The 18314-nt window shown below is 30.9% G+C and overlaps 1 protein-coding gene and 1 long non-coding RNA gene across 5 annotated transcripts; one reads left to right on the top strand and one right to left on the bottom strand.

The window, feature by feature from the left end:
• Positions 1–1359: 1359 nt before the first annotated feature.
• Positions 1360–14078, bottom strand: LOC106669134 (histone-lysine N-methyltransferase KMT5B-A). Of its 4 annotated transcripts, none has more exons than XM_024230064.1 (10): positions 13704–14078; positions 9841–9954; positions 9258–9564; positions 9081–9193; positions 8824–9010; positions 8107–8243; positions 6671–8027; positions 5832–5928; positions 1647–2365; positions 1360–1564 (listed from the first exon to the last, which is right to left on the bottom strand). In XM_024230064.1, exons 3-8 carry the CDS (start codon positions 9561–9563, stop codon positions 5920–5922), a joined length of 2109 nt encoding a protein of 702 aa, XP_024085832.1. In that variant the 5' UTR covers position 9564; positions 9841–9954; positions 13704–14078; the 3' UTR covers positions 1360–1564; positions 1647–2365; positions 5832–5919. The 4 variants fall into 4 exon arrangements, with proteins under 4 accessions (XP_024085832.1, XP_024085835.1, XP_024085833.1 ...); XM_024230067.1 differs by having other exon boundaries at positions 6719–8027; XM_024230066.1 differs by lacking the exons at positions 1360–1564; positions 1647–2365 and adding an exon at positions 4233–4857.
• On the top strand, positions 12218–16711 carry LOC106669136. Its single transcript, XR_001340884.2, has 4 exons — positions 12218–12631; positions 16152–16343; positions 16413–16576; positions 16636–16711. It is a non-coding gene; the product is annotated as an uncharacterized LOC106669136 (long non-coding RNA).
• The last annotated feature ends 1603 nt before the right edge of the window (positions 16712–18314 follow it).

The raw sequence follows: 18314 nt of genomic DNA, 5'->3' as shown, positions 1-18314 counted from the left end.
ATTGCAAGTGATATCAAAATTAAAAACAAAAAAAATTAAATGAGATTTTCTAGCAGTCAAAAGCCTTCCATATAGTGACTCATAGGAAACACTCATACCTGGTGACGCTCTCCTCTTTCTTTCTCTCCCACAGCATGAGCAGTCTATCCAGGATCCTCCCATCTCTCATGCTATGCCCTATTGAAATTTCTTGTCTCAAACACCTCCATCTTCCTGGAGAAATTCAATTCAAAATTTACTGGTACCTACACCACAAAAAATTAAGAGGACCAAGAAAGAATAGAGAAAATCTACAAAACACAGCATATCATGGGTGTGAGCTACATTTAAAAAAAGAGAAAAAGATATGTCTCACACAGAGGATAGACTACCACCCAAACATTGCAGAGGGTGAAAATTATAGAATTATACATCTGCAGAGGACTAAATACAAGCTTTGATACTGATAAATGAAGAATTTTCAACAGAAAAGCTATCCTTACCATTTCAGTGGGAAAAAAGACAATTGTTAAGTGTCTAACAAATAATTACAAAATAAACTTCAAATTTGGTCGAACCTTTTGAAAGTTTAAATTAAAAAAATATAGAAGACACAAATCAGTACTCAGACTATTTTAAATAATGAATTAAGAGTGAGTGGATCTAGAAATTGATTGTGTTGGGGGCTGAAATGACCTAGCTGTTGATAGCCCCGGAGCCAAATCTTGGCAGTTGGATGGGTGATTCTCGAGGCCTGTAATTTATTGTAAATTACAAATTGCCAGTGAAGTGTGAGAAGTGATAGGCTCAACTCTGTACAGGCATGCATGTAACTTATATATAAATCAGTAATCAGAACAATCTTCCAAATGAGGGGACCTCTATAGCATAAATTGCTACCCGTGGTGCTCACGTGCAAAAATAGAATGTTCTGTGTATATTGTGTAATATGAGTACGCCAGCTGTAATTAATTGTAATAGAGAACCTTTTCCAAATACTCAAGAGTAAGTCTAAAATCAATAGTATCAGTGGTGCGGATGGTCTAGAGACGATATACGTATAGAGACGGCAAATAAGATTATATAATTGTTGGGTTATAAACATTTTACGTATGTATGTTTTACTTATTTGGGAAACTGTAAAACCAATAATTTGTAATGTAAATATAAAAGTGGTAACTGCTTGTTTGTGTCAGTGGCTGCAAATGTTTAGGCATTGACATGGGCTCATCACTGTAAAGTTAGAATCCAGTGGCCCTACATTTTTGAACCAGACATACTTACGAATGGGCTTTTTGTCAAAAACACCTACACCCACAGTTGAAATGTCCTCGTTTAAAAAAATAAAATAAAAAGATAGGTTGAAATAAGTGGTTGTAAAAATGTTGTATATACTTTATTTATTGTGCAATATAATATGGTAAATCAATATCAACAAAATGTACATGTTTTCTGAGGAGCACAACTTTTTTCCAGTTGTCTGTGGAAGGATACGCAAGACTCGACTCTCCGCTAAACGCTCATCAACCCCTTCTTCGACGTGACTAGCAGTAGTAGGTGTTGAAAGAGGTGACAAACCTTGGTGCTGGAAAATTCAGTTTGTACATAAATATTATGTCGGATCTCGGCTAATATAAAAAAATTATACCAATTCGAACTGGACTTACTTGCTCTTATCAACGCCACAGTGGCTGCAAAGACTATAATATTGCATATAACGGAATTTCTCGCCATTCGCTTTTCTTGTTCGGCGTGTGCTCTGTTCGTCGGCCTTAACCGGATCATTTTGACCGTCGGAAACTTGTCGAAATTCTTAAATTCAAAAGCTTCAACTGAGCTTTTAACAAGTCCGGTGCCTTATCAGGCGAGCGGTCGATAAATTAGAAAGGGATGAGGTTGAGTTCCGATTAAGAGAAAAGGGCAAAATCCGCACGTGGGAAAAGCAAACATCATCCAAATTCTTTTTCTTTACTTCTTTTATTTTAATTTTCAGTAATAATTCTACCAATTCTGATTTGTGTTTGTGTGTATGTGTGTTGATATGAATTGTGTTAAATATGTTCAAACTTCAATGTTTTAATTCATGTCTGCACTGGTCTCTCAATTGAAATTTCAATGAGGTCATCAAATACACTCAACAAATGGAGAAATGTTTATTTATTATTTATGAATAAAATATCACTTTCGACTATAATGCTCCAAAAACAACGACTAGTATCTTGAAATTATTTTAAAAAAAGCCTCAAACTTGTGATGTATTATTGAAACCTAACACAATGATGATAGTTGAAGATTTAAATGTACCAACTTCTGACTTTCTTCACTGATGAAAATGCTTGATTCAACTTTAGGATTGATTGGATATAGAGTTCATAAAACTTAAATTCTGCAACAGAAATCAATTTTATACACTTCTATTATACATACCATAAAGCTGTACAAATTTATATTTTTCATTTATTTATTCATTTTTCTTATACAAATTATTAGAAAATTTAATAGATTGACCAGAATCAAAATTCTTTCTTCATTCATCATCATAGAAGCAATTAAACTTATCATTATCAAATAGACTGAATTTAAAGAATATCTGAACTACCTGGTGACATTGATATTTTCCACGCTTCTTTAAATATTTTAAAAGTGTTGTTTAATGTTTTTTCTTTAGATTCTTATTTATAATATTGCTCATCTTATTTATTCATGTTATTTGCACTTTACTTCATTCTATTGTTCAATTATTATTTGTATTTAATCAATTACATTTAGTACATTGACCAAATTACTTCTTTCAATTAATTCATCTTTTTATGTAAGGATTCAATCCTGCTCTCGTGACACTTTTTCATTTCAACCAAAACCTTACATAAAAAGATTAATTTGTATATAAGTTTTTCCTATGAGTTTGTATTAGAGAAACTTGTCTGGTTTTTTCTTGATCATTTATGTATTTATGTTGTAAAAGGCTTATGCCTTTAATTATTATAAATAAATTTTCCAACTAACTACTTTACCCAATATGCACTACTTAAAAAAAATAAATAAATAAATAAATAAAATAAATAAATAAATAAAAATTAAAANCCATATTATTTGTTCTAATTTATTATTATTTTTTTTATCTGCGGTTTGTTGTTGACATGAAAAACCTTAGATAAAAAGAATAATTAATTGGAATTATTTAGAGTATTGTAATTTTTTTATATTTTTAATTTTTAATTTTAAAGAAGTGCATCTTGAGTAAAGTAGTGGAGAAATTTATTTATTTACAATAATTAAAGGCTTAAGCCTTTTACATAAATGAAAAAGAAAAAAACAGTCAAGTTTCTAATGACCACTAAGCAAATATGGTTACTAAATAATAAAAAAAACTCTAAATTTTAATTCCCTTCTTCCAAACAATAGTAATTTAATTGAATATTTCAATGCTTTTCCTTACATATACATTTTTATGAACATAGTTTATCCAGACGAAAACTGAAATAAAAATTTATATTATTTGTTTGTAGCCTATTTACTGTAAAATATGGCAAGTGCATTCACTGTCTACTACTTATAAAGCGAAGGCAAATTAAGTATGGTCAGAAGCAACAGTTGACCTTCTAACATAAAAAATGACTTTTTTTTGTAATTCATTTGTCTTCAACTTTATATGAACGGTAACAATTTTTAAAAATTTATAACTTAAGAAATAAAAATTTCTTGAAAATGGCAGTTGTTGAAACATTAAAATAAGTTCTCTGTTCTATGGGAATGTAGACCAGGGCAGAGACATGCGAAAAAGTTCATCTAAGGACAATTGCAGAAAGTAACCGCGGAACTACTAAATCTAGGATTTTTTAGCACTCGAATTGTTGGTCTGTGGGACGCTTTACACTCCAGAGGCATACGTATAGGCTCAGAGTGGCAGAAACAAGCCTGCGCAGATATATCCAAGTAGAGAATTTCATCTGGTTCTTCATGTTGGTTCGAAGGCCTATGTAGGAAGGAAGGATACATATGTAAGTCCTTGAAAAAGCTTTGAGATCGGATAACAAAATTATGCTTATTAAGGATCACTGGACAGCAATGAAGATGCACAATAGACCAATACTCGTCAAGGTGTACAGGCTGTAAAGAGACCAACTCCTACTCTATCTTAATCTTAAGTCTTCTGGGGTTTCTTCAGTAAAGATTTTTACGGATTGATGTACGATTGAAATGTAAAGGTAAATTTAGTCAAAAATGTAGGTCTTATGAGAGTGAAAAAAATGTCAAATACAAAAAAATTATTTATTCACAGCATCAGTCATCAGGGCATAGCTAATTTTAAAACTAACTTCTGAATAAATACAATATATTACATTAGCCATTTGTTCATGACACCTAATAATTAACAATATTATACAAATATTAACATTATTTATAGAAGGAAGAGCCCAGTTAATTTAGTTTTCCTGGAGATACTAATAGTTGAATGCGCGGCATTCAAAACAAAGACCATTTTGGTCATACAATACGTTTAAAAATACTTATAATAAATGTTATGCACAATTTACATTCAATTGAAACATAAAGAATGAAATGTTCAGTCATTTTTATTTGACTACGTTAATTTTTTTTTTAAAGATATATCTTTTTATAAATCATTATAAGCAATAAAATAAGTATTTAGCTATAATTTTTATAACAATCATACCTAGTTGCTAATAAGTAATAACATATTACTGTCTATTAGAATAGAGACAAGGCTGTTGTTAAGCTAATAAAAAACATGTTTTGTATCTGTGACTAACATTTTTTTGTGGAATGTATGTGGAGTGAATGAGATGAACAAAACCTACACTTCATGCTGAACTATATGTTTTCTCTTCACATATTTTCATCCTCATTTCTCATCTATAAACAAACAATCAAGTTATCAAAAGGTGATTCCGCTAAAAGAAATTAAAGCTCTTGTCATGTTTTGTCAAATTCATCCCTCAGATCTAATTAAAAAAATAATATGTAACTAAGCCCAAACTACACATCTTTTTAAATTCACTTTCTCTTCTTCATTTTGATCTCATTTTCTTAAATTTGCTTGTCATTAAGGGACTTATTTAATGAACAAATTAATCCCTCAAATAATAAACAGATATATCAACAGATTGTACAAAAAGTAATATAATAAAACATTTTGTTTTGTGCAGGTTGAAAGTACTGACAACATATAAACAATTCTAAAACATATTTCAAGCGGTTTCTGTCAAAATTGCACATAGATATATTTCAAGACAGATCACCTGGCCTGGATAATCTAAAACAATTTATTCAATTCAGCCTTTAACATTTATTTATGGTTGACACACTCTTACATTAAAATACATTTAATCCAAATTCTATTGACCACACATTCGTTTTTTAATTTTTTTTTTTTATAATTTATTTTTTTTATTTTTTTATTTGTGTTACTTCTTTCTAGGTTTTCTAAGATTTCATTGCACAAATAATTACAATTTACCATCACCCATATATAATACTTGGTATTATACACTGTACAGTAAATTCATTTATATATTTAAAAAATCATATTAAAAATAATAAAAACAGATTCATTTTAATTATTAACATTATTGATTATAGATAAGATTGTCAAACTTCAGTAATTCTTTGACTTTACATGTTATTTGAAGAAAAAAAAGTTATTAACGAGTAATACGCAAGGAAACACAAAAACAAAAATTATTTAGTCCCTATAATGAAAGTAAGATTACAAATTTTGTTGGCGATTTTTGTTGCAAAGTTAGTTGTAAAGAACATTTAACCATAGCACCCACTTAAATAAATAAAAATGTAAACACATAAATATGTAAAAAATTATTTTCACCAACCTGAAATCAAATTTGTTTGTTGTAACCAGTTAAACTATGAAAAATATGTAAACGGTGACTGTACAGACCTTGCAACAGTAGAAGGACCCTATATTTCCTAATTAACAAAAAAAGAAAAATACAATAAGTTGTATTAAATTTAATCTGCTATGTAAACTAAAATATCAATAAAAAAAATAATAAAAGCCATTCGAGCAGCCTAAATCTAAGGCATTGTTAGGCTGAAAAACAATTTTTAAACAAAAATTTAAAATTTATATTTTATTTCTACAGAATCATAAGGCTGGATTTTCCCCCTTTACCCTTGACATTTATGAATTTTTTTGTAACATATTGTGTTTCCTTGTTAAATTAAAATAATAAAATAAATATTTGAGAGCTAGTATGCATACTTCAGAAGATGGATTTAGCCTCCTACAATAAAGTGACACGTGATGCTAAAAAAAATACGGAAAACAGTTTTGTGATACACATTGCATAGTTGATTTGGGTTAGAATTGACTAGAACCAACTGCTTCAGGTGTCCCAAAACAACTAAACAACCGATATAAAATTGGCTCTCATTTAGTTTCACTCGTGATTTGCAGTCATACATTTTTTATTGAATTCCCCTTAAATTGTCCCATAAAATATTTATTAAATTTTATACAAAATCATCACTGATGTGAAACTTGAATTAATAAATAAAATTGTGAGCTTCACGAGCCTACTGTTTCAAGAGCTAGAGGGATATGATAATCTAATTATATAAGTATCACATAACAGTTGAAAGTTGATAAAAAAAATTAAATTACGAATTGTTGTCGCTACTACTCTCTTACCAGAGAATACTAAATTACCTGTTGAGCGGTAGCAGGTAAATTAATAGTCCTAGTTTCGTTACCTACTATTAACCGTAGTCTCTTAAGAGGCGTATGATGAATTGGTTGATATCTATCTTCCTTAAATTTTTTTCTTCTATGTTCTTTATCTTTCATTTTGTGTTTTTTCTTTCTATGTGTGTTTCTGATTTCATCATCGACCCCAGTGAAGCGCAAAATCTCATACTGGGGTTCGTACGAATCTTCACTCCAGCTCGTACCCGACTCAATTATCTCATCAAGAACAGGGCTCCTTTTCATACGAAGAGTCAGCTTTAAGCCTCTACTTTTTTCTGGAGTCACCTGTTCAGATTCTGGCTTGTGGTCTTCCACCTGGCAACTTGAACCTTCACTAGTCCTCCTATGCGATATTCTAGATTTCCTAAGTAATGTCGGGGTTTCACTTTCATCGCTAAATTCGTAAATGTCTTTCTCACCACATTGCTCGGTATAAATCAAACTTGTCTTATCATTACTTTTTCTCCTTCTAATATTCGCTTTGTGCACTTTCCCATTTAAATTTGTCCGAATATATGAGTTACTTTTATGTTTAACGTTATTTACAGATTCACCTTCACTCTGTTTATATTTTATATAAGATGCTAACTGTTTAAAATTTTCTTTTTTTGAATCCTCACTCGAGTCATCCCGTTTCTCAAGATGTTCAAATCTTAAATTAGGGATCAATTCATTCAAATTAGTACAACTGCTGGTTTTATCACTTACATTTGACGATTCATCAAAATAGGGTTCACTCAAACGCTTATTTCTTAAAGACATCCTTGTTGATGGTGCAACGCCCAATTCTGGAGATGGCACATTGCTAGCCGGGACTGTACTTTCAGCTGTAGGAGTTACAGTAAGTTCAAATGGTGTTGAATCTTCATTCTCCTTCTTCTTAACCTCCTCAGCCAATAATTTGGTCTTATTCCTTAAGTTTCTACTATGCCGCACCATTACAACTTCAGCTTCCTTAGAAACACTTTCCGATCTCCCTCTCAAAGCTGAACTGATCTTGCTCTCTGTCAATTTTTTGCTCGTTTCGCTAATGTCGGTAAACTGGCAACCCTGAGCAATTAGCATTTCCGCATCGTACTTAGTCATTCCTTTTTGCCTGAGTTCCCTGATACTCAAGGGGGTCACAATCCCTTGTGTTTTTACAGGTTCGATCTGTTCTGGAACATCAGGAGAGCTTTCCTGTTTAGGCGGTGGAATACCATTCTGTTTGTGAATTTTTGTTCTGTTGATTCTGTTGTCAGTTTCCCTCAGTCGGTACCCCGAGTTTGTGAGATCTTCGCTATTTGGCTTGCCTTTAGCAAAAGCGCCTGTTCCTCTCCTGAAAAAAGTAGAAAAAGTTTTTCAAATTTCAACCAATCTATATAGATATTTATATAGATACTAAAGGTAAAACAAACCTTTCACATGTTTCACATTCACAATAGTCATTTCCATCCCCAAAAAAATCTTCCCCGTAGAAACATGTGATTTCCTCTCCAATTTCGATATCCCTCAGTACTTTAACACAAGCTGTGTCCCTCCCCGTGGCAACAAACTGAAGAATAAAACAAATGCAAATTTGACCATTAAAGTAACAATAACTAATACAAGTTATTATAATAACATAACATGTTATTGGTTTTGCCTGAATTTTGTTATAAATCTAGTTTTTTATAAAATTATATTTAACACATTCAGTACAGCAGCGCCTTATCGCCTTTGTAGTGTAGGCCATACTCGCACTACCTGCTCGAAAAACTCAGGAACAACCCGCAGCCAGTTGGCGTTATTTCATTGTTTGGTAACCTAACCCTTTTAACCTTTTTCCACTTCTCTATATAGGAATAAAATTAATATAATAATATAAAAAATATATAAATATCTATCTAATATAAAAATAATATTCTCTATAAGTAAAAAAATCCAGTAGTCGAAATGAGTTGGGCAAAATGCATTTTAGGATAGGTTGGGTGGGTCAAACTGAGGACGGATAGAGCAGGTAGAATGTTTCCTCACAAAGCCCACCCCCACTAATCACCAAAGACGCATCTGATGTCCTCCGTAGTGAATGTGTTAACTTTGTTTTATGTGTACATTTGTAAACACAGATTTAATGTTTTAAGTTTAACACTCACTTTGCAATTAGCCCTGCAGTCATGGTTGATAAACGCTGCAGGGCCTAGCCATAATTGGGCACAGTTTTTTCTACAACTAAACATGACGCTAAAATCATTTTTCCCGGGTCTAAGCAGCTGGGCTTCTTCTTCCTCAGTCAGTTCTGCTATGCAACCGACTAGGCATGAAATCTTTTCATTTTTTAACCTGTAAAAAAAAAATTAAGAAATTCTAGAAAATTAATAAAAATGTTAAGACACTTTTATAAACTAAGTACCATTTCTTTGTTGCAGATATTTTTGCACCTTTCTGTCCCTCCATGGAATATCGATAACATGGTTCAATTATGAAACCTGAATCCTTATCAAAGACCCTCAAATAACGGTAAATCTGAACCAATTCAAATTGTATTAGTTAAATTAAAGGAAATCTTTTAAAAATAATAAAAACTTACATGTTGTTCTAGGCGTTGCTGCTGTAATTTACTTCTGATATGACTTGTTCTTGGCATCCAGTCTCCGTTGACAAGTTTCTTATACGTAGCAGAATAATTTTGGTGCTTTTTGAACTCTTCGATAATGTTCTTGATTTCATCCCTGTTGGTTTTGATAGGGCGGAACCTGATGTTCATTTTGTGTGTAACGAAGCCCAGATAAGGGTCCAGGACAACTGAAGTAGCAATGTCATCATTTTCGGAGAGCTCTCTAGGGCTCATCCCGGCAGTGAGTGCTTTGTGTACCTGACCTGAATCTACTACCATCCTGAAATAAAAAAATAGAAAACCCTGTAAAGCATAGTATGACATTTTTCATATTAATACAATCTAGAAAACAGTTGTATAGAGGTAATAATGAGTGCCTTTAACTAATGTGAAACATAGTTTGTGTAGCTCCTCATAAAGCTTAATCGGTGATGACCAATTCTAAACACAGAGAATGCACAAATATTATCACAAATACATATGACAACTGAACAATCTAAATCATATTTCTACGAAAAAAAACAATAAAATAAGAACCGGAAAATGTTTTACTCACTTTGGTGAGTAGTCAAGTCAAATGCTAACTTAACAGTTTATATCATATTCCACAGTCCTCTCTGCATAACCAAATGCATTTATGCAATTGGTTAGAATCACATACTGAACATTTCTGCGAACAAAAATTGAACGGCTTGTTAGTACTATGAAAAACAAAATAAATTAACAAAGACCTAATAAAATTATCCTATCAATAATAAAACAAACTTGCTAAGAATAACGAATGCAAAATGTGATATTTAGATTGAAATGGAACGACGAGGGATAAGAGAATTGTAAATACGAGAAAAAATGATAAAAACTTTATGAATAAAACATTCTTTAAAAAAGAAAAGGATCAAAAAACAAAACAAAAAATACAACGAATGACTTTTGCGAATAGTTTAGGAATAAAAGGATTTGAGTTTTGAATATTTAAATTAAAAACCAACATCAAAAAAATATTTATATGTGTATGACCATTACACTGAACTCTGTAATAATTTGTACGTATAACAAAAAAACATGCAAACTCATAAGTTAACAATAGGACTGCTCTGCTAATATGTCATTGTTTTCAACAAAACATGTTCTGGCAGAGTGAGATTTAAAAACATCAAGGGACATCGGTGGCTACAATGGTTTAGAATGCAGCACTTCATACGGCTTGTTATCAAAAACACCAGCACCCCGAGAGTTCATAGTTGAAATACCCTCATAAAACAAAAGACAAAAATACCTTATACCGCCAGTAATACCAAAGTGCTTCCTAAAACTGTAAAGTAATGTAGAAAAAGTACTCTTCTTATACTAATTTAACTAAACTGATATCTCCAGCACATTTTCTTAACTTCTTTTTGGAATTTTTGTGTTGGCCCAATATAGCCAGACACATCTTTCGTACTTTCAAATTTTAGAAAACACAATGAAAATAGAAATGATTCAAGAAAAGCATAGCAGGTCAAACAATATGTTAAAGCTGGGGTGAATTACAGTTTATGATTCATCAGCAGCATATACTGAGGAGAATCACCAATTAAATAAAAAAATACAAGTATGTACTGTATTTTTCTTTTTAAAAGATACTGACTATTCCTTTTCCTAAACGCCATATTTGATTTTCAGGATGTAGAAGATTGTACTAATTTTATTAAATGTACATTTCCGATTAATTTTTTCAACCTGCTTTACACTTTTAAATATAAGCATTATTAAATTTTAGAAATAATGGCCCTCAGAAATCCATAATGCGACCGACTCTTTCCTGATATATTTTCATTTCATATCCTCATCATGAAATGTCAAAACAGCTCTCTATGCTAACAATGCTATAGCCTCTACTCTTCCTCCTGGAGGACCGATGCAACATTCAACAGATTAAATAACACAGAGCAAGTTTTTGCAATTGTTGGAAAATTAAAATTAACTGCAGTAAAAATAAAGTAATTCCTGTTATACAAGGGGGTTCAACTACCCATCCATACTTTTTATATAATAAATGTCACATAAAATAACAAGTGCAATGCTAGGATTTGAAACCAGAACCACTTACATGGCTAATAAGACAATTAGATAATCCGATGATTAGTTCATAGTAAAATGAAGACACATCATTTTCAGAACTCTGTTTTTCAATTTAATTTACAAACTGTTTTCTAAGAAAAATATAAACAAGTGAGTTCACTATGGTGTGAATCTATTAATTACCCTAGAGTGATAATGGATCAACTTCACAATCAACAAATGACCCACATATTACTCCAAACATATCCAACTGCTCTCAGATGCATTGAAACAGTTGCATGAGATTGTTAAGTGTTCATGCGATTATTTTTGACAAAAGTATAAATTTGGACATCATCAATGGATCCAAATCAAAATTTCTGCTACTTAATCAAGCAAACCAATTATGGACTAAACATTGTTGTAAGATATGGATGATTGTCTAAGTGATAATTAAAAATATTAATGATGGTCACTTTTTTTTTGCCTCTCGCCTTTCTTTTCTGGCTGACTCCTCAACAATCCACTCGACAAACAATCAACAAAATTGTAATCTAATACAACTGGGGGGGGGGGGATCTTGATCTAGAAGTAAGCCTGTTAAGATAATTGTTATGCAATAAAAATAATGTTTGTAAATAAACTTTTAAAAATGAGAGTAAACATTATGTTTAATTTCAATTAATTATTATTTTTACATAAGGTCCTGGTTGAGAAGAAAAAGTTGACATGAGTGGGATTCGAACCCATGACCTTCGGCTCACTACGCCATAGTTAGAGCAGCAACCTAAGGTTGTGGGTTCAAATCCCACTCGTGACACTGGCTTTTTAATCTCAACCAAGACCTTGATAAAAAAGAATAATTAATTGAAATTGTATATAATTAAAGGCAAATAGGTGGAGAATGTTAAGGTAGTAGAGCTAGGGTTTATGGTAGGTTCTATATCTGTATCCAGTGTGGGATTACATAGTTAACAAATAGAATCGATTAATTGGGGTAGCTAAGTGGTCAGTGGTAGACTCTCAGCTCATAGACTCTGTGGTTGTGGGTTCGATTCCTACTGTGGCCCCTGGCCCTTTTTTCCTACAACCCTCCCCCCCAAACTATATATGATGAAATAATCCTCAAAATGTACTCTTGGTAATATGCTAGTTTGCTAGGCCTTTAAAAAAATTAGACTTTTTTCAATGACCATTCCATTTTCTAAAGGTCATCAGCTGTATGTGGATTTTATTTGTGTATTAATTTTGTATCTTTCAAGCCCATATCCCTCAAACTTTTTTTGCACTACTTCAACATACGCAAGGTACTCTTTTTTAAGTAATTTAAAAATATTACAAACAATTTAAATTAAGTAAATACAAGCAATTTTAAAAATGCCAAAGTTGAAAAATAATAATAATAACAAGTTGGAAAGCTTAGAATAATTATTACACATGACGCAAATCAGTCTGATTGGCCGGGCATTTGTTAGGTTGCGCTGCGTGCTTTGTTTCCCCCAAAAATGGAAGGTTGCAAATTTTTGATAACCAATTTTTTTAAAATTTGTCCTTACAAAAAATCTGGCAAAATTCCCTTCTACCTTCATACGTCCTGGAACGTAAATCGTTAAAATCTAAAACATTAAACTTAACCGTATTATTTGTTTAAATGAAATCAGTTGAAAAGAAAGGGTTAGATTAAATGCGCAATTTTTGCACATAACGATTTCTTCGTGATTTATTTAAATTTTATTTATTTATTTATTTTTTTAATTAATAATAATGGTGTAACCATGAGAGACGATGAGGCTAAATGTTTTAATAGTCTTTTTTTTTCAACCAAAACAAAGCTTTTTCCTTCACGCTTGTCATAATTTTGTTGCTATGGATAAAGTGTTACCGTTGGAAGGATTAGGCGAGTTCGGTTGGAATCCAAGGAACCCTGAAAAAGAGGAAAGGGCGATTTCAAAATGTAAACATATTTACACAGGCGTCGATAGCAGGTTCGGGGGATGTTGACACCCAGAAAGGGTTAAAACTAATTAACTACCCAAATAGCAAATACCTCAGATTGTCGAATTTGTCATTTATGTTCCTAGATTGACGTGAATTAATTCCAACAAGCCGTCCCCACCCATATGTAAGGAACGCCTCCGGTCCGAGCACAATGGCTGAGTTTTTTCTTACTGCTTATAAACAAAATCCGTAAAATGGAAATGGAAATATTGAAAATACGGACGTAAAAAGACGCGTGGGCGTACGCCCGGGTCTCTAAAACGGAAAAACAAAGGGTAAAGGATCTATCAAGGAAAATTAAAGGAACATACATAAGAAAACAAGGCAGTTGGAATGGTCAACGTTGAGAGATGGTTTTTCACGGGCCAAGGGACGACTCACCTGAAAGCGTTGGTCTGTTTCCACCGTCTTCCTGGGGCGTTTATCTTCCATAAATCGAGTGGCGAAAGTAAATAAAATTTTGGAGGAAGGAGTTGGCTAAAAAATTATCTAACTCTGAAAGACGCTTAAAATCAATCATGGCAGTGAGAACTCGAGTTCTGTCTGCAGCTTTGACGGAATTCGGATCGGGTTGAAGCACTCGGCTCGAGCCCGTCCCGCGACATTACAATCACCGGTAGACCCGCGGACTTTAATTTTATCAAAAAAAGGCCGAAATAAAAAAAGAGAACGTATTTAATACTGGAAAGGACTACTTTTTCTAAACGTTGGGGCGGAGGAGTACAATGATCCCTTTCTAGTACTGATGAGAATTCTCCTTTCCCTAGATGGAGCTTTCGCTTGACTTTCTTTACCGCTTCTATACGAATTTTACTTTCACTAAAACACTCTTCAGTGTTCGGTTTGTTTTTTAACTTATTCATTTTAATTCTTGATTACTGAAAATACGATGATTACACATTCCTTTAAAGGCAGAACATCGATAATAATCTAGACATATGTACGTTGACCTACTCAAAAGATTATTGCTGATTTATATTTTTTTATTTATATTTTTATTTTACTGGTGAAAAACCCATTTCTTGAAAAAAAAATACAAAAGTAAGTAGAAAAAAAATGTAATAACAATGCTTATACCTAACTGAACATTAATAAAGAATAAATAAATCTTTATAAATAAAACAACATAAAGATTTAATTAAACACCCTGTTTATATCAAAATAATAACTACTAGTTATAGAAAAAACTATATAAAAATAATATAATAAAGCATTATATCTGCATACATAGTACATTTTTTTATGGGCGAAAAACTCATTTTAAAAAGAAAAAGTAGAAAGTAAGAAGAAAAAACAAATACAAGGCAATGTTTATAACTAACTAACATTAATAAAGAATAAAAGACTATACTATACATCAATGAAAAAGACAATAAAATCTTTATAAATAAAATAACATAAAGATTTAATTAAACACCTGTTTATATAATTGTAATGACTAGGAATTATAGAAAAAAACCTATATAAAAATAATATAATAAAGTATTATAACTGCATACATAGTACATTTTTTTACTGGTGAAAAACGCATTTCTTAAGTACACGAAAGTATGAAAAAAAATATATTCAATGCAATTATAGTTATATAGCAGTTATAGTTAGTATTCGAATCCCGCTCGTGCCATTGACTTTTTTATCTCAACTGAAAACCTTAATTAATTGTAATTCAATGCAATGTTTATAACTAACTCAACATTAATAAAGAATAAAAACACTATTCCATCAATGAAAAAGACAATAAAATCATTATAAATAAAACAACATAAAGATTTAATTAAACATCCTGTCTATAAAATTATAACAACTAGAATTATAAAAAAATATTTATATATACATAATATAATAAGGCATTATATCTGCATACATGCTACATTTTTTTACGGGCTAAAAACTCATTCGTAAAAAGAAAAAGTATACAAAAGTAAGAAAAAAAATACAATGCAATGTTTATAACTAGCTCAACGTTAATAAAGAATAGAACACTACACTATACATCAATGAAAAAAACCAATAAAATCATTATAAATAAAACAACATAAATATTTAATTAAACATCCTGTCTATATAATTATAACAACTAGAAATTATACAAAAAATATGTAATAAAGCATTATAACTGCATACATAGTACATTTTTTAATGGGTGAAAACCTCATTTTAAAAAGAAAAATTATACAAAAGTAAGAAGAAAAAAAAATACAATGCAATGTTTATAACTAACTCAACATTAATAAAGTATAAAACACTACATATCATATTTGAATGGAAGAATAAAAGGATAAGGATGAGCCAATACTCATGCTGAGACTGTTGCTAGTCTGACTCCATTATTATTATTATTATTATTAGCCATACAAGCCTACGGGGAATTTTTAAATTATGGAACAAAATTCACAATTCTAATTAAAAAAAGAAACAAATAAATTTTATAATTTTATTAAATTTTATGCAATTTAAAATGGGAATTTTGTATGCATTTGGCCTTCCGAATTAAGAATTTTAAAAAGAAAAAATAAGATTACGAGTGAATGTTTGGAGTCAGAGCTTTATAGCACTCAGAAGAGATATAGCTAACCTAAGATAGAAGGTTTGGATGTTAGGGCGTGAAATGACCTTAGCCGTTAAAACGCCCTTAAAAATTAATAATAATAATAATAATAATAACACTACAGTATGCATCAATGAAAAAGATAATAAAATCCTTATAAATAAAACAACCTAAAGATTTAATTAAACACCCTATCTGTATAATTATAACGACTAGGAATTATACAACAAATTATAATAAAACATTATAACTACATGCATAGTACCATTTTTATTTTGCAGGTCAAAAACCGATTTGTGATTTCTGAGATGGCAAGGAGGTACATAAAATTGGAGTTTACCAAGGATTTCTGGGGAATCTATACAGTTATTAATTAATTTGAAAATAAAAATAATCTCAAAATACTTTCTTCTGCAGCTAAGATGAGAAATATTGATGTCAGATTTAATGGGTGCATGAGAGGAATTGTCGTTGTGAGTTTAATTTGAAATATAATCTATGAAGGAATTTATTTTGAACAGTTTGAAGAAGTTTTATATCAGTTTATGTAGTGTGGATGATTGAGGCACATTCAACAATAGGTTGAACAAGTAAATTATATAGATAGACAAAGCAAGAAGGATTTTTGAACTGATAGATACTTTGGATTATGAAGCCAAGCATTTTAAAGGAGCGATTTTTGATTTCTTGTAAATATAGCTTAAAGGTGAGTTTACTATCAATGATAATGCCAAAATCTCTAATACAAGTTACTCTGATTAACAGGCTTGTTGAGGCCCAAAAGGGCAAGGAAGGACCTTTTTTTCAACATTGAAGGCACTTATTTTTAATTGTTAATGGCAAGGAGTTACATATGCTACTGATCATATTTTTATTTTATTTTTTAAATTTTAATTCACTTATTTTAAAAGGTTATTGATTTAATTTATTTGGCTTAGGTCCTGATTTTTTCTTTTTTAATTATATTGTTTGAGTTGTGTGTCATTAATATTTTTTCACACTCATGAGTAACACGAGTTGTTCAATGTGAAGGGGATTTGCGCAAAGATTGTGATATCATCTACAAAAATTGGTGTTTGATCAACATTTACTAATTCTTAATTGTTCAATAGCCAATATTTGTTCTGGAAAGACCTAGACAGACACGTTTGTTTAAGTACCAGGGCGGAGACCGCGTTAACCGAACATTGAATGCAGAACACCACACTGGGGCTTATTCACACGTGTTGTGAGCTCCCAAAAACAAAGCCAGAAGGAGTAAATAAGTTGTATAGAATTTCAGTGCTCAGGGGAACCTTCCACTTCTAGTATCCACCACAATTTAAATAAAATAAATAAATAAAAGTACTAACAATATTAAAAACCTTGCAGGTTTTTGGCAACATATGAAAATAAAGCAGTTGAAAATCATTTGAAAAGGAAAACAATATATTACGATTCCTTTCTTACCTATAGCATTTTAAGATATATATCTTAAACTATTATTATTGGGGTAATTGGCTAAATTCATACAGTAGCTATACTTAGTTTTTTAAATGGCCATGTAAAATTATCATTGACACCATCGACAAAGACCTTTCGCACATCACCTACAAATGATTGAATTTATTGTACAATGTTGAAAATATGTTGGATAAAACTGTCTCACTAAAAGGTTTTACAACATACTTAACTTTTTGTAAATGGTCTTGCAAATGAGCTTTAACATCATATACTTATTTATTTCGCAGTGTTAATGTAATGAAAAATAAGACAGCTATTACAATCCATTTCTTTCCAAAGATAAGCATTATAATTTGACCTTTTGACTTAATTAAAAACAAAAACGAATATCATCGAAAACTTCTTGGAATTGCCATTCATAAGAAAATAAAAATCTTACTATCATTAAAAATAAAAGATTGTTAACATACTGGTCGAAACTTAGGTTACCAGAAAACTAGCGGTCCAATTTTTTTTACCATTGGTATTTCAAGAGATCTTCTTTCTTGATTTTCAATTCCTTTTGAAAAATGACCATTAGATTTATCTGTACGGTCCGTTGGGTGATGAACCTGTAATTTGGTCATCACTATGACGGTATGTCAGATATATTTAGGAGTTGCCATCTTCATTGTTATGTCTTTATATATTGATAATTTTCAAAGCCTTTCAGTTATAAAACAGTGAAAATATGCTGAGTGAAACTATAAATATTTAAAATGAACAATATATTTATTACAATTCAATTTGGTATCTATATGTACGATTTGTTAACAAAGTGTAATATAATTTTAAGGATAAAGGGACCGTAGCAGTTTTCATTTTTTATGTTTTTGATTTTATTATTACTTCTCCAGCAGACAGAATAATATTCCTTTGCTGAAATACCACTTTCTTTTCATTTTTCTTCATTTCAATAAGGTATTATTATTACTTATTAAATATTAGTATATATTTTATAT

This window comes from Cimex lectularius, unplaced genomic scaffold (genome assembly GCF_000648675.2).
Source record: "Cimex lectularius strain Harlan isolate CLEC.00 unplaced genomic scaffold, Clec_2.1 scaffold283, whole genome shotgun sequence".
NCBI lineage: Eukaryota > Metazoa > Arthropoda > Insecta > Hemiptera > Cimicidae > Cimex > Cimex lectularius.
Note: the sequence above shows the minus strand (reverse complement) of the source record. Positions and strands in the feature narration are given on the sequence as shown.